The sequence below is a fragment of the Nilaparvata lugens genome, chromosome 2 (genome assembly GCF_014356525.2).
Source record: "Nilaparvata lugens isolate BPH chromosome 2, ASM1435652v1, whole genome shotgun sequence".
NCBI lineage: Eukaryota > Metazoa > Arthropoda > Insecta > Hemiptera > Delphacidae > Nilaparvata > Nilaparvata lugens.
The window spans coordinates 74,981,200-75,001,836 of record NC_052505.1 but is presented as its reverse complement, the minus strand read 5'-3'; the positions used below and the strand labels follow the sequence as shown (position 1 = coordinate 75,001,836).

General features: G+C 33.7%; 1 protein-coding gene across 2 annotated transcripts in view; it reads right to left on the bottom strand.

Moving 5' to 3' along the window:
• Positions 1 to 20,637, bottom strand: part of LOC111054852 (polynucleotide 5'-hydroxyl-kinase NOL9) — a 21,539-nt gene extending 902 nt beyond the window's left edge. Inside the window, exons 1-8 of one of the 2 annotated variants that reach the window (XM_039421730.1) lie at positions 20,464 to 20,617; positions 19,612 to 19,856; positions 15,465 to 16,612; positions 14,398 to 14,614; positions 13,329 to 13,471; positions 9,091 to 9,334; positions 4,366 to 4,467; positions 3,172 to 3,329 (exon numbers count right to left, since the gene is read on the bottom strand). In XM_039421730.1, coding sequence (XP_039277664.1) covers positions 3,172 to 3,329; positions 4,366 to 4,467; positions 9,091 to 9,334; positions 13,329 to 13,471; positions 14,398 to 14,614; positions 15,465 to 16,596 — 1,996 coding nt within the window. In that variant the 5' untranslated portion in view covers positions 16,597 to 16,612; positions 19,612 to 19,856; positions 20,464 to 20,617. Of the gene's footprint in view, positions 1 to 3,171; positions 3,330 to 4,365; positions 4,468 to 9,090; positions 9,335 to 13,328; positions 13,472 to 14,397; positions 14,615 to 15,464; positions 16,613 to 19,611; positions 19,857 to 20,463 lie in introns of both variants that reach the window. The other variant, XM_039421729.1, reaches the window with a different exon arrangement.

The window sequence follows — 20,637 nt, the reverse complement described above, 5'->3', positions numbered from 1 at the left end:
AGATACAAGCAAACAACTAAAAGATGGTATTTCCAAACCCCTTAGCACAGGGGGTAGGGGTGATGACTTTTGATATGTTTACCCCCTAACTATACTTAGATGAGCTGCGGGGTCAAAAATTGTGTTCAAAACTTTCTTGTTGACTGGACTATATAGACCCTTTATGAGTTTGTATTCAATAGTTTTAACTGAAGATACTTCTTTATAAAATTCAGTAGTAAATTTATTCATAGCCTACTCAAACTCAGTTTGTGAATAAGGGGCCGTCCAATATTAGCAGACACATTAAAAAAATGTAATTATGAAATACTCTTCTGTATAGAAGCTACTTCATGAAATTAATTCAAGTGTAAAATGGATTAACAAAATAACTTACAACATGAGATCTAAGAAAAACAATAAAGATGTAGCCGCACCATTCAGCAGCAGGTTTGGTGGGGATGTGGATGACAAGCTGTTAAGCTATGTAAAAATGACCCCCCCCTCCTACCGCTTGTCTGTGTCTTATGATATTCGATCGGAGGTTGAAAAAGAATGATCCTCGTATATTGAAAATGAAAGAAAATTATTCATAAAACATTATTTCAGGCATTTCATCTAATTTTGGGGGAGAAATAGCTAGATGATTGTTGTTTTTCTCTCAATCATTTCAATACCTAATTATACAAATAAAGAAAAGCTTACAAGTTTTCAACTCTTAATGATTATTTAATAAATTCTCTTGATTAAAAAAAATATGCAGGATTGAACCAACATAGTTTAACAAATCCAAACTGCAGTTTGTATAAAATAAGTGGGGACTGGCCCTCCATACGAGGAAATTACAGCGTTAATAATTTGTGTGAAACATTCTCATTTCTAATTTAGCCACTGAATTGTTTGTAGAATATCATCCCCGATATTGCAGTAGTGTTGAAAAATTTTCAGGGTTGAACGATTAAAAAGATTTTTAAAATTAAATTGAAAACATCACGAAATATAATTTTCTTTCTCTCTTCTTAAAGAATATAATAATAATATTGCAGAAATATGGGCTGTCGTAATAAGTAAGAATTTTATATCAAAATAACGAAGAGAATGTCTCCTTTCCGTTGGTGTCTGGATAATTTTTATCCGACCTATAGTTTTTTTCAATTAATAATATTACGTTCGTCAAAGTACAGACACTCCGAGCAGAAAACATGAAGTTTTCGACATGCTAGAAACTTTTCTGTTCCAAAAGATAAGTGGGTGATGAAAGCGAGAACGTTTCTCAAAAATAATTGAAATTATTTTTCCAATTGTCAAAAGTAGTAGGAAGAACGTATTTTGTTAACTAAGGAATTTCAAAGTTAGGAGAGCGGCTGCATGGTATGCATTATGCACCAAATTGTATGCTAAAGACTGACAATTTACAAGATATCGGACTGAAATATTCCAAATGCAAGCACCTGGTTACAATGAGAAAGGCTGTCATATTCACTGTTTATAATCATGTGGCTTGCAGTCGCTGAATTTTTCTAGTGTTTATCTTATGTTTTTGTCGACCCAGCTATTGATAGCATAAAATTGTGTAACACCATTCTGCCGTTCTCATTGACTTTATCTCCTGAGAGGCCAAAATAAGTTCTTCCGACTACTTTTGACAATTGAAAAAAAATTTTCAATTTTACAGTTGTGTTGTGAATGATGTTGTCGTACTTTTCCATAATGAAAACACAAATTTGAAGTTGTCAACCACTTTTTATTATAAATTATTATAATATATACAGAACCAAGATTCATGGATTTACCAGCCACATCTTCAGCTGTTTGTTTACAACTACTGTCTACCCAAGAGAAAATGGCGGAGGAGGAAGTGAATAGATGAGTAGGTAGTTGGAGAGGCTTGATATTTAGGTAGAGGAGTGAGTAGCTAGAGAGGCTAGCTCTCCCTGGTGTTGAGTTCAAAGTCAAGGCAAGGCTAGGTGTTCTAAAATGGTGGAAAGATCATTAACAATTTTTGTTGATTTAAAGTTGTTTGAAAAACAATGTTACACTTGTTGATGGTTTGAATAATTTGAACTAACAGAATAAATTTATAGTAATATGAAATTTGGTAATCTGCTGGCTTCTGACCTTATATACAGTACTTATGTTTTTTTCTCAGAATATGAAAAAAATGTTTTTCTTTCCATAAACTAACAGAATGAATTTAAGTATCTCATTGGAAAAGCTTGAAAAAATCTTTGTTTATAGTCCTATAAAGAAGAACAATTTTATTTCATATTCTGAGAAAAACATAAGTACTGTATACAAGATCAAAAGCTAGCAAATTACCAAATTTCATATTACTATAAATTCATTCTGTTAGTTTATGGAAAGAAAAACATTTTTTCATATTCTGAGAAAAAAAACATAAGTACTGTATATAAGGTCAGAAGCCAGCAGATTACCAAATTTCATATTACTATAAATTTATTCTGTTAGTTCAAATTATTCAAACCATCAACAAGTGTAACATTGTTTTTCAAACAACTTTAAATCAACAAAAATTGTTAATGATCTTTCCACCATTTTAGAACACCTAGCCTTGCCTTGACTTTGAACTCAACACCAGGGAGAGCAAGCCTCTCTAGCTACTCACTCCTCTACCTAAATATCAAGCCTCTCCAACTACCTACACATCTATTCACTTCCTTCTCCGCCATTTTCTCTTGGGTAGACAGTAGTTGTAAACAAACAGCTGAAGATGTGGCTGGTAAAGCCACGAAACCTGGTTCTGTATATATTATAATAATTTATAATAATGAAAAGTGGTTGACAATTTCAAATTTGTGTTTTCATTCAGAATTTCAATTATTTTGATATAAAATTATATCCCAAGCGGGCTGAGAGAAGTGATATTCAAAAGAAAAACATTTTCGCGATATCTCCAATTTTATAGAAAAATCAAATTTCCTTTTTATCCTTCAAGCCTGGCACATTTTTAGGACTATTGGAATATCGGGGATGATACTTTACATACAATTCTGTGGTTAAATTGGAAATTCGAGAAAGTCGCAATTTTACACGAATTTGCAACGCTGTTATTTCTTCAGGTGAAGGGTCAAGTCTCAACTTATTTTATACCGACTATAGTTCATAATTTAATATTCACTTGCACTAGACTAGCACAAAATGAACAGCAATTTTTCGATTCTTCTGTCTTACCGTATCCAAAACATTCGTATTTAGAGATGTCATCATTCTCAGTACTTTTTCTACATAGAGCAACAAGTCTGCCATTGATAACATCCAATCTGGAATCCTCGTCTTCAAGTTGCGAATCATCATTCAAAATGTCAACATTTATTTTAGTATAGTCGCACCTGTCAACAGAGAATGTAAACAAAATTATAGGATTTTTATTTTAATAACTAGCTTACCATCAATAGTTTTTCAATCATTGTGATTTGGTAAGATATTTCAGACAAAATTTTCTATTCCTCAATAATTAACAGAAGAGATGAAAATTCCTACAATGATATAATAGTCTCCACCTTTTTTATCATCACAAGAGCATATAAATCAAAATCATATATTATCAATTATGTGAAAACAAATTCAATAACACACCCAAATGTTATCCACAAAAGGGGAACTCCTAGGTATTTAGATAGTATGTATTTTCTTACGATGTATGTAAGAACTCCACCATGAGCCACATGACGTAGTTCGCTAGGAAGTTTCTGGTGAAGCACCTACACTGCAGATCTGCAGACTATTTCTTTGTCAGTTTTCAATTCAGCGGTCACACAAGCATTTTTCTCGCACGAACGCAGCTTGCACACCTCTTGAATTTCTGCGAATGGGCAGCATTCAATGTAATCAGAGAATCCTACACGAGCTTGCTTACACGCTGTAAAATGCGCACCTTCAAGTATCAAGGTCACCCACTACGTCGCTTTTTCATAATTCATTCCATCATCAAAACAACTATTATTGATTTCAGGTTGAGTGGTAGAGAGGACTTGAAAGTCCTAACTCCGCCTAATAAAGATTATTTTCATTTTAATTTCATTATTACCAGCGCTTGAAGCAGAACCCAGCGTTCTTAAGCGGCTTCAACACAAGATGTGTTGGCGTGTGAAAACGCTCTTGTGACCACCGACTAAAAGGCAACTAAGAAGGAGCTGACAACAGCATTATTTGAGATGATCTAGGAAGAGATTCAAGAAGACAACTAGATACATGTGATGTGAAAGCACAGAAATATAATAGAGATCACTTACTGCCAAGGATTTTCTAGTTCGAACTAGTTCGATTGGAATGATGATTCTATTATACAGTGATGTATAGTAGGAAAGTTGATAAATTATAAAATTGAAATACTTGAAAAATAGATTCGAATTGGAAAATACTTACGAGTATGGAGTCACTTCGAATACAGTCTTGACATTTTTATTAAGTAGTTTTCCAAAGTATGTGAGAATCATTATTTTCCTTAGAACTGCTGGAGAATAATTCCTAGAAAATTGATGACAACAATAAGAATTATGCTCTGGGAATTTCTTTATACATAAATTTCAAAGGCTCAAAATGTTGATTGTTTTTTACTTTCCTTGCCCTATTACCATAGGTAAGGAAAGTATTGATTTCCAAAAAAAATTAAGGTACCCTAATTTCAAGTTTTCTATACGTTTCAAGGTCCCCTGAGTCCAAAAACATGATTTTTGGGTATTGGTCTGTGTGTGTGTGTGTGTGTGTGTGTGTGTGTGTGTGTGTGTGTGTGTGTGTATGTGTGTGTGTGTATATGTGTGTATGTCTGTGAACACGATAACTATTCCTAATCAACCGATTGACTTGAAATTTTAAACTTAAGGTCCTTATACCATGAGGATCCGACAATAAGAAATTCAATAAAATTGAATTCAAAATGGCGGGAAAAATGGCGGATAATTACTAAAAAACCATGTTTTTCACGGTTTTCTCGAAAACGGCTCTAACGATTTTCTTCAAATTTATACCATGGATAGCTATTTATAAGCCCTATCAACTGACACGGGTCTCATTTCTGGGAAAATTTCAGGAGCTCCGTAATATCCTTGAGAAAAATGGCGGGTAATGACTAAAAAACCATGCTATTCACGGTTTTCTCGAAAACGGTTCTAACGATTTCCTTCAAATTCATACCATGGTTAGCTATTTATAAGCCCTATCAACTGGCACGGATCTCATTTCTGGGAAAATTGCAGGAGCACCGTAATATTCTTGAGAAAAAAGGTGGATGATTACTAAAAAAACATTTTTTTTCACGATTTTCTCGAAAACGGCTCTAACGATTTTCTTCAAATTTATACCATGGATAGCTATTTATAAGCCCTATCAACTGGCACGAGTCTCATTTCTGGGAAAATTGTACGAGCACCGTAATATTTTTGAGAAAAAAAGAAAAAAGGAGAACAATTACTAAAAAACCATGTTTTTCACTAATTTTTCAAAAATAACTTGACCGATTTTTTTCAAATTTATACCCTGTATAGTTATTTATCAGCTCTATCAACTGGCATGAGTCTCCTTTTTGGGAAACTAATGGGGGGTCCACCCCATCCTTGAGAAATGGACTTAGTAACCTCCTTCTCGTGCATGAGGTAGGTAGGTAGCCCAGTTCATAAAAATAAAACATAGTCAGCTGTTTTGACGACTTTAAAAGAATGACGACAAAAAAATCATCGAATTTCACAATTTACACAAAGGAAAAAGTACTCTGAAAACAATTTTATATATATATATATATATATATATATATATATATATATATATATATATATACAGAAGTCTGATCGTAGTTTCAAATATGAGCAAGGAAAGTTGTGTGAGTGTACCACACCAGATTTTTAATAATTGTACAATAAAATAATCCATGATATAATGACTAATCATTCTATCATTTTAAACATTCCAGTATAACATAATACTCTGGTAACGAAATACTCACAGAAGTATATTGTTTTTCAAGGAGGCATGATTAACAATCATTCGCATACTTTCATCATCATATATATATATATATATATATATTATATATATATATATATATAATATATATATATATAGGCTATCAGCATTAAAATCTTGAAAGTTGTTTCATTTCAAAACGGCTGGAGTAGAGTTCATATGTAAAATATGTTAACAAAATTTTTCGTGATAGAAAAATTAATCTCAAAGTTAAAAACAAGGACAGAGAGATTCGTCAAACACTCGTTCCAAACATAGCCAACTATCTTATTCAGTCCAGTACAATATTTTTGTTCATATCTCTTTATACATCTTCAAAATTCATTTAAATTTAGACTATTGGAAAATTTTGATCCTTATGATCATTAAAACTAGGAGAGTTGGAAACCTTCAAAGACAATAGAAATAGGGCATCAGCATTGCATGTAAAATAATAGATGATATCAAAGTCATAACCAGAAAGATTTGCGATCCCCTACATGCCCCAAATATTTCTTGAGTGATCAAGGATTACTTATAAATTATTCATAAGTAAGAATTAAATATGTTGATTAATACTTTGTTAAAGAATTAATAATGTATCCCGCTGCAATACTCTGGAAACTACATATAACACCAACTAAGTTTATCGATATGCTTTATAGCACTTTAAATTACCACACTTTTTTCTATTAGCCCAGTCAACGGGGTGTTATAGAGGGGAAAGTTTGGAAGACAATTTTTGACCCCGCAGTTCTGTTTAAGGTAGTGAGCAGGTAAACATATCAAAAGTCCCCACCCCTACCCCCTGAGCTAAATGGGAGGGGTGGTTCAAAGGTACCATTTTTTGGTTTCTCACATATAACTCGAAAATTATGCATTTTACAGACATGACTATTCTATAAGAAATTAAAGCTTACATAATTTCCTACAATATTGATCTCACAACTTTTTCTATATCTCTTTCACTTTTTGAGATATCCGCTGTAAAAGATGTGACATTTTAGAAAAACACATTTTCCTTCAATTTTTTGCTATTTTTGCTTTTATAACTTTTTGAATAGTCGATGGGAAATATCGATGGGAAAAATCCATGTTGATCATGAGCTATAGAGCATCAAATTCTATTCAATTTGATGTATAATTTCACAATTTTAGGCACATCCCCACGACTGTTGCTTCAGTATTGAGTGTGAGATCTTCAGTTATGCAAAAATAGACCAATTGACAAAGGAATTCGGACAGAATGTTTTGAACACAATTTTTGTCTTTGCAGCTTTGTTGGGACCAGTTAGGGGGTGAACATATCAAAAGTCCCCATCCATACCCCTTGTGCTGAAGGGATGATGGTGGTTTAAAAGTTGCATTTTTCAATGTTTTGCTTACACGCTCATACCTTGAGAAAAATGCGTTCAACCGACATGACTAACTATTCAGAAATGAAGCTTGATGAATTCTCTACAATATTTGTTCTGTGGTGATTTGTGATATCTCGAACAGTTTTCGAGAAATACGCTCTTAAAAGTGTAAAACTGTTAAAATAACAGCTTTTAATCCCATTTTTTCATGTTTCAGGGCCTACAACTCTCCAACAATGCATCGTAAAAATGAATGCTCACTGTAGATTTGTAGAGCTTTGTTTTCTCTCCAATTTATGTACGGTATTATTTCACTACTTAATGTTTCCCTTCTATTGTTATAGCAGATTCAATGTGGGGGGTGAAATTTTAATTTTGTAACAATTGATCACTTGACAATGAAATTCAAGTCTGAAAAATCTGGTACACAATTTTTGACTTTGTAGCTTAATGAAGAATAGTTGAGAGGTAAACATGGCAAAAATACGCATCTCTAGCCCGTTTATTGAAGGTGTGGAACTGCTAAGTTGACACTTGTTGCAGAGTTGAAAATTTCACCCCCACATTGAATCTGCTAAAATAATAGGAGGAAAAGATTAAGTAGTAAAATAATTCACCAAATTAAAGAGGAAAAAAAACTCTACAAATCTACGGTGAGAATTAATTTTTACGATGCATTGTTGGAGAGTTGTAGGCCCTGAAACATAAAAAATAGGATTAAAAGCTGTTATTTCAACAGTTTTACACTTCTAAGTGCGTATTTCTCGAAAACTGATCGAGATATCACAAATCACCACAGAACAAATATTGAAGAGAATTTATCAAGCTTCATTTCTGAATAGTTAGTCATGTCGGTTGAACGCATTTTTCTCAAGATATGAGCGTGTAAGAAAAACATTGAAAAATGCAACTTTTAAACCACCATCATTCCTTTAGCACAAGGGGTAGGGATAGGGACTTTTGAAATGTTCACCCCCTTACTGGTCTCAACAAAGCTGCAAAGTCAAAAATTGCGTTCAAATATTCTGTCCAAAATCCTTTGTCAATTGGTCTATTTTTGCATAACTGAAGATCTCACACTCAATACTGAAGCTGCAGCAACAGTCGTGGGGATGTGCGTAAAATTGTGAAATTATACATCAAATTGAATAGAATTTGATGCTCTATAAGCTCATGATCAGCATGGATTTTTCCCATCGATATTCAAAAAGTTATAAGAGCAAAAATAGCAAAAAATTGAAGGAAAATGTGTTTTCAAAAATGTCACATCTTTCAGAGCGGATATCTCAAAAAGTGAGAGAGATATAGAAAAAGTTGTTAGATCAATATTGTAGGAAATTATGTAAGCTTTAATTTCTTATCGAATAGTCATGTCTGTAAAATGCATAATTTTCGAGTTATAGGCTCACTACCCTAAACAGAACCGCGGGGTCAAAAATTGTCTTCCAAATTTTTCCCTCTCTACCCTTTTTTGAGCATTCATTGCCTGGACTATATGTAATTCACACGACATGCAGGCAAATATTTAAGTAAATAATCAAATAGTTTCAATCGGATGCTAAACGGTCGAAAGTATTACAGTCAGTAAGTAAACGGATTTGATTATTTACTTAAATATTTGACTGCATGTCGTGAGTAATACATAGATAAAAAGTGTGTTAATACGTGGCAGCTCGGAATGTATCGAAGAACTATCAACTTTAAATTAGTTTGTCTCGCTAATATTATTGTTGGTAAATTACGAAATAATATTGAAATAATAATTCCAATTGAGCTTTAATAAAAATCAACTTACTTCATTTCATAGGTATTCTTTCTTAGCATTTGGAACTCATGGCTTACAGAGGAGATCTCGCAAATCTCGTGATGAAAATTCTCAAGTTCACTGATGTTCTCTTCACCTCTTAGAAGATTCTTCTTGACATATAGCGGTGACAACAAGCTAGGGAAATTTCTTTTCGCATCCTCACATCTCAATTGAACAACGAGAGAAGGAGCTATTTTCTTCAAGACTGTACATGTGATAGGAATTCCGAAACCTGAAAGAAATATGGATTTTAACAATAACATTTCAAAACTTAGAATTATAGTTGTTGAAATAATGTATCTACTAAAAAGTAAACATATTGGGAATTCAGTTCCAGTTGAGCAATTTTTGATGATTCGAGAAAAATATTTCAACATTTTTGAAAACTATGCCCATTTTATTACTATTATTTTTTTAATTTAAAATAAAGGTTTTTGAGAGAATTGTATTGAACAGAATAGGCACAAAAATTGAATCGGAACAGTGAGAAATAAATGTCATTCTTTTTTATATAAATTTTTGCAAAGCTAAAGACAGCCATTAAGACTAATTACTACAGCCATGTAGTAATTTATAAATAAGCACAAAGCAATGTTATTATAAGAGCACTTTATTTTATATGTTTTCAAGTCATTACTGATCACACACGCGCCCATTGGGCCATATGAATAAAGTTGAGCATTTGCTTATACTTCTAAAATATGAAGCAATTGCTTCATTTTCTATGAATAAACGTGAGCAAAACCTTTTGCTCATGCTCATAAAAAAATAGTTTGAGCATTTGCTCAAAAGTAACAGCTTTTATGGATAGGGAACAGAGCAGACGACCAAACTCAAGCGGTGTCTATATCTTGCATATAGCGCTTACGTGAGCTATAAAAACAAAGTAAGGCCACAAAGGTGAATCAGCTGATGAAAAATCTTTAGAACACGTGAGCATTTGCTCCAGAGTTCAGGAGCATAATGTAAGAGTATAAGGTGAAGCTTATTCATATAAAAATGGGCAAATGCTTATGCTTCTACCTAATGCTCATGAGCAAAACCTTATGCTCCATGCTCATGAGAATATGCTCTGGTTTTATTCATATGGCCCAATATGGTTTTCGACCTGGCAGTAGTACGATAAATCTTATATTATATCTTACAGTAGTACTATAGATCTTATAATAAATCTTACAGTAGTACGATAGATCTTATATTATTCCAAAAGTACGATAGATTTTATATCTTAAATTTTGCAATACGACAACTGATAGAGAAGAGTTGGGAATTAAAGAATGAAGAGAAAAAGTGAATACAGTAGCGAATGCTCAGTTTAAATTCACAGACTATTCTGATAGAAGTAAGGGGAGAAGGAAGAGAGAAAGAATGGAAAAAATAGAAGAAAGGAGGAAAGGAAGAAAGAAAGGAACACACACACACTTACGTCACGAGTTTGGCTGGTTACACACCCATCGATTTTTGGACGTACGATTTTTTCCGTCCTTATAAATTCTATTAGATTAAACAGATCATTTCAAACAGATGATATTTTCCAATTTTGTTATGTGTGTGTAACTGGCTTTAGGGAGCATTCCAGCCGAGTCCACCACCTCTGATACACCGCAAGGCAGCCGCGCCGAATCGGTTATCTCCCTCGACTAGCCTCAGCTCAGCAGGCAAAGAATTCCATAAACTACAGGTTGTCACAAGAAACTACTGTTCTGTGTGTTGGGACAGCCAGCAGATGGGATCCATGCTGTGACCAAAATCAACCAAGTAGCAATACTCAACTGCCAGATACTAAGTTTTAGTTTTCAGTATGTTATGCAGGAAGCATAAAGAATGATGATGAGAAAATTATATTTGCGGATAACATGATGGTTTGGCGAGAACCAGTTGAGGATGGATAGATACAGTTCGATGCTCGGAGCAGTGTTATGGAGAAATATAGTCTGGAAATAAGCAGGGAAAAGAGTGACATAATGGTCTTTGGAAGGTATGGAAATATTGCCGGAGATATTGAATTGAATGGAGAACCGTTGAAATGGAGTTTCAGGCAGTGAAATTGCAGATGATGGGAAAATGAATTATGAGATAACGAGAATATTGCAAAAGGGAGAAAATTCTTATAAGACAGTTAAACAATTAATTTAGGATTGAAAAATGCCAGAAAAGTTGAAGATTATGATTATGAAAAGATAAAATGTATTATGTACCAATCATGTTGTATGGTGCTGAAACATGGACTGACAGACATAGAATGGAGTATGTAGGCCTGAGTAAATATTTCAATGTTAACATGGAGTCTATCTAGATTTTTAGGTAACTGCTTATGTGATGTATGATCTCTAATATATTTTGTGATATTGACAAATTGTAAAGTGTTTGTCTGTGGCAATAAATTAATTTGAGTAGAATACAAACAGAAGAAATGAGGTTCCTCAGGGCAGTAAAGGAATAGTCAAATAGATACAGAGTTAGGGATGAATGAATAGAATAGATTAGAATGACTGCCTTTATTTTTGACCTAAGAGGGCGAAGTTAGGGCGCAGTCGGCCCTCTCTTACACTTAACCCTCCAAGGGATGAGGAGATAAGAAGAGAACTGAACATGGAGAGCATAAGGGGAAAGATAGAAAGCATGAGATTACGCTGGTTTGCACGTGGAGCAGGAGACACATGAAGATAATAAGAAAGGATCGGCTGCAAAATAAAATGGAAGAGATGAGGATTGAAGGGAAGGAGACAAAGGACGATCGCGACGACGATGGACACGTGAAAATAATAAGAAAGGATCGGCTGCAAAATAAAATGGAAGAGATGAGGATTGAAGGGAAGGAGACAAAGGACGACCGCGACGACGATGGACAGACACTGGTCAACGAAGTGGAGAAGAGAGGAGCAGATGGCGACAGATTGGTGGGAAGACCAAGGAAGATGGAGAGCCATTGTTCATACCCAGACCCGGCACTAGCTGGAACGGGACACGGATATGTAAGTATGCCCAAGATAGATATTTTTATTGGGGTTTGGCGATCTCTATAACAATTGAGGCTGAACGGTTGAGGCGAGCAAAGCAAGTATGTCAGCTATTAAAAATAATTATGTTGAATTTGTGATAATTAGAGTTATTTGGTCAAGGATAGTGAATTTCTCGTTGAAGAAACATAATATAGGCTACAACAAAGGAATCAAAGATTAACATTCTTATCATTTCTCAATAAGAGGCAGATCATTCACAATTCTGAATTTTAGTTATTCAACCCTCTTCTTGATATTTTTATACTGAGTTGATGTGCTTGGAAATTTTATTATTCAGAATCTAGTCAAGGCTGTGTATCCAAGAGTTGGAAACATTTTTCAAAAACTTTCAAATTGGATACTACCAAATTATCAAAATGAAATAAATTCCTGCAAAAAATATTGCCGTCGAAAATTGGTAGGAAATAAAATCATACCATTTTAAATATTCATGTTTCAAGATATTCTTCATCAAATAGAATACTGTACTACACAAAATAACAAATTTTGAGGAATTTCTAAATGAAAAATCAAATGCTTGTCTATTTTAAACAAAACTGAAAATTATATAATAGGGATAGAAAACAGGCGTTAGCCTCAAACATTTCAATTCCTCAAATTAAATCGAATGAATTGTCCAAAGTATAATAATTGCCAACATTATATTCTACGTATTTTCACCTGAACAATTTTCAATTTGAAGAGTAAAAAGGTAAATGAAACTAAGTTTCTAGTTAAGAGCTTAAAATAAATGCATAAAAGAACACACAAGAAAATATTCTTGTATTAAATATAAAGAATGTCCGTCTAAAAATGCAATATTATAATTGCATGGTAACTAAATCAAACAAAGCAAAGCACTGTTTGCTATCAACAGAGTTGTTTCAAAACAATCATTACTTGACTGTCAGAAAAATATTACAGTCGATTTTGTTCAAGCAGTTACTTAGGTGCATTCTTTATTCTCGATCCGTAATGTGATTTTTACAAAATACTAGTAAAACCTGCACTTATAAGGACGCAAAACTTTGTTTTGGTGCAAACCGTTTGTAACAGACTAGTTAAACTTGGCACTGACGGTTGTAAGTTCAATATCAATATAAAGTATATATGGTGATGGAACAAAGTAATTGAATAGATTTAGGAAGGTAAGTTTTGGATCTGCGCCTGTTTTTTTCACTATTGTAATGTTTTTGACCTAATAAATGAATATGAACTACTAACCTTTACAATATCCCATGGTATTAATGATCCAGGGAATATTTTGATATTTTTCTTCACCTCTACAGTATTTTATCAAAGTGTCTATACTGTTGATGTAGACGTGCGGGTTCCGATTCACATCAACTTCACCCACAAATACGGACCTTGAAACATAGAATAAACATCTTAGTTCATCCAAATAAATTTTATAAAACATAATAATTCTTAGTATCATGTTATTTTTTAAACTTTCTCAATCTATTGAGAGTTGCATAATGTTTAGTATAATGTTATGTTCAAACTGTTTCAAAGATATTCACATTTAAATATACTTATAAATCACACAAAAATAGTAAATACATCTTAAACACTTGACTTTTTCGATTTTTAATGAACTTATTTACGTTATTTTTGTATGATCCATTAGCATCTTAATTAGGTAATGGTGATCAACATATCCTCTACTTTTCAATAACATGGTAGAAGCAGAAAAAAATGAAATATTTCATCAATAATCTTTTTTTTAATTGCACTGCTCAGTGTGAAATGAAATGAAAAAAATCAGTGTGTGTTGGCCTATGAGGGCCGATTAAGTTCGAGTTGTCCTGAAATATTTATATTTTTTCCAATGATAAATTAGATTCATTGGTTAAAAGATAACGTGAGAGAAGAATAATAAAAAATCACTTATTGGTTAAAAGATAACGTGAGAGACGAATAATCAAGAATCAATCATTTCTGCAAATTAGGGTAGGTATACGACCGCGGAGAGAGATAAAAAATAGAGTTAGGATTCTATCGACTATAGTCGATTCATTGAAAGGAGAGTCAACAATAACAAAATGTTTGCGCTGGTGTGCGTACAGTTTATTGCTGAACTCGTGTGTATCCGTTCACAATGCTTTCATTAACACTGAATCTCATACTGAATTGATAAATTCAGTCTATTTCAAAGATGTTATGTGGCTAATGGGAATCGATCTTTCTGTTTCAAGACCACGCATGTTTGCTTACATTGTAACTCGACTATATTAAAAATATTTACCGTTATTTATAAATGCTACTTTGAATTAGGTAAATTAGAGTGTACCTTTCAGGTTGAATGAGATGAGTGAAGTGTGGACCGAGCAGTGGTGAGTTGACACGAACGACTGAAACGCAGCCTGGAGGCACGAACTCTGATTGGCCGGGATCACAGTCAATCACCAACACACTGCTGAATCGAGAGAGACTGCGATTGATCAAATAACGCATCAGCGTTGATTTTCCACTATCTTTGCCACCACATATTGCAACATGCATACCACCTACAAACAAATAACAACAAATGCAATATTCCAAACAAAATTTAGAGTTTCAGAGACAATCGTCCATCACTTATAGTGATGATAATTATGAATTTATGCGGGAAAATTTCAACAAAAATGAGAATCAAGGGTGAAACCCAAATCCATGGATGAACAACAATGAATAACTCCAAGTTTGAGTTATAGAAATCAAATCAGAAGGGAACATGGGATCAGTCACTGAAAACATTTTACTGGACCAAATCACATGTGGTATGCGTGAAAACTTTTGTTTATAAAAAGATCAGATATCTACATTTCAAATTATGGTTAATTTCTTTGTTCCGGTCTGAATAGAAAAATTGCTTCTTTCATTTAAATAATTTAATGCATGTCAATTTAAAAGTGGAAAGCTTGAAAATGAAACAAATTAGAGCTACATTGAAAATTATGGTTCATTTCTTAGTTTGTTTCATTTATCAATGTACTGAACCGGCAGGTGTTTCAAAATATTTAGGACCGGTTTCCGAGCTCGGGATTTAGCTAAGTTCTAGACTTTAAACAGCTGTAGTCAGAAAATTTGCTTTCCGAAACGGGGCGTAGTCATAGTCCACGTTTAAATTAAATTTCGAAAAACTAGAAAATTGAACATAACATAGTGTAAAGTTTCAGCTATTTTGAATTATTTAGGAACGTTTCCAATTATAGAAATGAAAAAATTAAGATTAACCTATCATAAAACTACAACTACGCCCCGTTTCGGAAAGCCAATTTTCTGACTCCAGCTATTTAAAGTCTAGAACTTAGCTAAATCCCGAGCTCGGAAACCGGCCCTACATGATAGACTAAATTGAACAATCTGAAATTTTACCTTTGAGAGTCCTGTCGAATACTTTCTCCCAATCAGGATGCTCCATGTAAAAGTTACTATCCTTGATACTATCTTCACTTTCGAATTTGCATTGCAGCAAATTCTCAATTTCGAATAGTTTTGAGTTCTCTTTGAGCACAGGCAGAAATTTTTGACCAGAATACTTTTCGACAAATTGCGGCCAAGCTGTAGAGCACAGATCACTCGTATTTTTTTCTAAAATGGCTGCTGCAAAGTTAGTGTTTTTCGATTTGGTCAGAATTTCGTTGACATTTTCCAAAGATAAACCAATATTGATTAATGTTTCTTTGGTCAGTTTTCCATGAGCACCATCTTCTATTGTTTTTATTCTAATACGACTTGTGCCACAGGGTGAATAAACAGGCACAGTCCCAGTCTGAAGGTCAAGTGTGCAGCCGAGAATCTCAAACTTCCCATAAACTACTCGGAGATTCAGTGCACCAAAGAAGTACAAAGAACAAGGGTGGCTCATCATCAGGAGAACTTGTGACCTGTTGATGACACAAAAATCTATTTCAGAATTCAAACTTTCGTGCTGAAGATCGAAAAACGCATTTACTTTTTTGTTTTTCTCATATTCAATGTGTTTTTCATGTTTCATCAACCTCTTCTGATATTTCTTGGCATTTTTCTTTGCTTCTGGAGATCTGTCATCAATCCTTCTTCTAGACGTTTTATTAGTTTCTTGAATATCAGATGGGTCTTCGATTCTTGAATCAATATTACGGAGCTCACTCTTGCTATGAACGGCATCATTACTTTTCTTAATGATAAAATTTGATTTTCTCTCCTCATTATCGACAGCCTTGAAACGTTTTTTACTAGTTTTGTGCCCTGAATCATCAATCTCTGAAATATGTAACCCTTCCAAAAGTTCTGTTTGATTTGTTATGAAACTATTATCCACTTCATTCTCAATTGATCTTCGGCAATTATTTAGCATACCTTTTGAATTGGCTATGCTGTGTGCACATTTCAACAATTGAAGTTTATGATAGCCGTGAGAAAATTTAGTACTTCTCAGAGGTTTTTTCTTCTTCAAAGGCTCCTTATGTAGTAAATGTGAATTATCCTTGGTTTGCATTTTCGGCCGGTTTTGATACTTCCCCATATTTCAATCCCGAGACCTAGAACAAAAAATGCTATTAGACTAAGACAAATAATATGCGGTAGTATAGTGATGTCCACGATATAATGGCAGTGAAAAAGATGGGAGAACAGGGTTGCCGAGTCTCTATAATTTGACTAATTTTAGTGCAGACTGTACTAAAACACAGCCATCTAACTGTAACTCAAATCATTCCATTACATTTGATCTAATATCAGTTTCAATTATCTTTGATAATAATCAATTTTATTTAATATTTCATTAATCAATAAAATATCATTTCTCATAATTTTTATTCAAATCTTTCATAACTGTGATCAGATTTTTATTCCCACACACACCTCAAAATTTTTAGTTTAAAAATTTTGATACAATACGACTTCAACAATATGAACTTCAAATCAACAGAAATTAATGTATTCTGTAGGCATTCTATTTCAATTTCTCTTATGGAAATCCTATTATATTGAAAAAATTTCAATGGAAATAATTCTGAAATAGCCTTTTATTATTTATACCTGTACCGGTAAGCTATACAGGTAACTGAAGCCTGTTTCTGAGGACCGGCTAAGTTCAGGATAATTAAAGTTTCAACTCATAAAATGTTATTTCAAGTATAATTCCTGTTTCTCAGATGCCAGGAGCACATTTTAAGCGGAAACATTTTTCTCGGTCCATGAATATAGCTAGAATTGAAACGGCGGCTGGATGGAGCTGGGAGGAATTGTGCATTTTATAATGACATTCATAAGGATATAACCTACAGTATGCTAATGCTTTTGCATAAAGATCACGAATTGCAACATTCTTCCGTTTTTATTGAATATTCATTGATTTAATCAGTTTTTGATAGAATCTAAAATTTATTATTTTTTCAGTATTCTATTTTTTCTTATTTATATTTTTCTTGTTTTCATTGTAATCATCGTTATTTCTGTAGGCCTACCTATTGAAGTTATTTTATATGGTAATTTAGTTTTACACTAACAATGTCGATTTATGAAGTGCTTTATTGTTCTACTATTAGTCCAGTCAATATAGACATAAAAAAGGGGGTGTGCTTGCAATTTTTATTGTAGTTATCATTTTTTAATATATTATTTGGATACATGAGAGAAGTCCAGAACAAATTTCTTCATCCAAAATTTCCTTGTGATAGATACAGAGTGGCCCAAAAACCTAGTATTTTCGGTTCATTTTCTAGTTTTCAGCTATTTATGCCAAATCTCGTAATCGTACAGAAAAAATTACTTTAACCTTCTTTTTAGATAATAAAATTCTGAAAAAATGAGATCATTCGGAACTCTCTATGAGTACTGAGTTATGATTTTTCAAAAATGAGTAAAATTTGAAGAAAAAATTAATTATGATGAATTTTAGTTTTTGATTATTAACAAAATCTTCCGATTGTTAGCATTTAGATGTATAATTCAAAATCCCTCTGGGTGTATTTCAGTGCTCTACAATCTGAGATCAGGTAGAGCGCTCTATCTCATATATATTTCCAGGTACACCTGGCAACAATGCTCCTCGTATTGTGAAACACCTCATTTTCAGCTTCAACCATCATCATCAACTACATTGCCCTCACATTAATATTTCGCACAATGAAATAAGTTCATGAGATTATGTTCTATGAGAATCACCCGTTAGATGCACTTCATTTTAGTATTTCCTAGTGGAGAGGCGCGCATAAGGACACCTCAAGGATCAAAATGTCAAACACTTATAACTTTTGACACAATGCTCAGATTTCATCGTACTACATTTAATTCTTCTCGGCCCGTCAAGGCGGTCAAAATCATGCATCATAAGTCTAATTCGGTCGAACAATGGGAAATTTATTGTTGAGTGTACTTAAGTCCATATTCCAATACACAAAAATGGCCAATTTCTATATTCAAAGCTATGTATCTCGGTAACCCGTTATTATGAAAAACATTACTTGATCTTGAAATGTACAATAGAATCTTCTCATTCATTCCTGTAAACATAAATTGCAAGCACCAATGTACATAGTGACTGGACTATATGGGTTTTCTCAGACTCAGGCCCGGTTGCACAAAACCGGTTAAATTTGAATCGTGATTAATTTCACGAGAACCAATCAGAGAAGGCGTTCTTGAAAAGACGGCATCTCTGATTGGTTCTCGTGGAATTAATCATGGTTAAATTTTAACCGGCTTTTGTGCAACTGGCACCAAGTGGCAATTTGTATAAAGGGGCCTATAGACAAGAGGCCTTGGTTGACAACCTAGTTGCCAACTTGCTATGTTGAAGGAGATGTTGTCCGTCTGTGGGCAAGTTGGCAGTTGTAGCAGCCAGTTGGTCCAACAGTTGGTGTGAGATCAAATCGTTTTGATTTTCTATGGGCGGAGACTCATGTAGGCAACCATGTTGGAGCATCTGTGGGGAAGTTGACAACACAGTTCACAATTTCAGTATTTGAATAGTGTCGTAGTACTCATGGGCGCTGACTTATCAAAACCTTTGGATGGGTTTAATTGTCCAGGGTTTGTGGGGTATTCAATCCCCCCCCCCAGAAAAAGGGGTCTAGGGACCACCCGGATAATTTTTAAATTTTAATATGCTTAAAGCATTTTTTAGGCTTCATCTCACCATAAACGAAAATTAAGTTTGAGAGGAGTTGGATGATTGAGAGGCAGTTATCTAGTAGTATGATTTTAAAATGGTTCTGTAATATAATTCTTTAATGGTTTCGAATCTACTGTCGCTCAAACCCAGGCTATTTATGAAATCAGGCCTTTTCACTTAAGGAGCAGAATCTCAAAACACAACAATTTATTTGTATGCTGAGAAACAATTAAGTCTTGACTAAAATAAAAAGAGAACTTGCTTTTTATTGAGCTTATACAATTATTCTATAACAACATTAAGAGTTAGTGTAAACAGTAAACCTATAATGTAACACTTTTTTATAAGCCTTTTCTTAACATTCATCCGCTCGTGCGGGCGGTAAATTGGCGCCTTTTTAGATTTTTTGTTATATTTCCTAACCTGGCAATTAGTGAGTGGTGAGAGTGCCATGTAATCGTCCCCCACTATCTTCCCTAACTTCTTCAGCCCTTATCCAGCTCAGTTGGTGACTTGCTTGAGCATAGGAGTGATTTTTAGCGTGTGACTATCGGTGAGCGGCCAAATTGCCGCCCGCGCGAGCGCTTGGTTGAGATCTCCACCAAGCACTTTTCTGCAAATATCTCTTCAAATTTATTTAACTCCACAGAGCGCGAGCGGATGAAGACCTGTTAAAAAACATATGAAATATATGCTTTCAACTTCAATATTAGAATTCAATGTTGGATTACATGTAAGCCTTCTTTATTCACAACCAGGTTCTTCCAGGTCTGTCACATAATTCGTATAGTTCAAAAGACAAGAGATCGCTCATTTTCTGTTACAAGTGTAAAAAAAGCTACATCAGAGCTGATCAGGAAAAGAAGTTGGCAAAAGCAGGTTGACCGTCTGTGGGAAACAGTGGCCAACAAAGTTGGCAATAAGTTTGTCAACCAAGTTGTTCGTCTGTAAGGGACTTTAAATAAATAATAAATGATTGACAATGATAACAACATAAATATATTATTAGTCTAACAATAATAGCTCTTGGGAAATTTAAGAAAGAAAGTTTACAGAAAAACACTAGGAGTTCCTTCTAGTTCTAAATAAAAGTTATCAAATGTAAAAAAAAATATTTTTAATATTTTCAACTTTAGAAACCTTAATTAGACAGTAAGATACATGTAGAACAAGGGTTTTTGCGTTTGTTCTCGGGAGCATGCATGATCTCTAAGCTAAGATCAGGCCAAGTTTTAGAGTTCTACATAAAAACTAAAAAAATCTGCACATTCTCACCTTAGATAGTTGATAGAAACATTCGAATTACTATAAAAAGGAAATAGACAAGATTATTTTGTATTTGAATAGAAAACCATATATTATTGTAAGTAATGTAAATACTACTTGATTTGTAGTTTTGTACAGCACACGTTTATTTAATTCTAACCTCAAATTTAAAAACAATTCGGA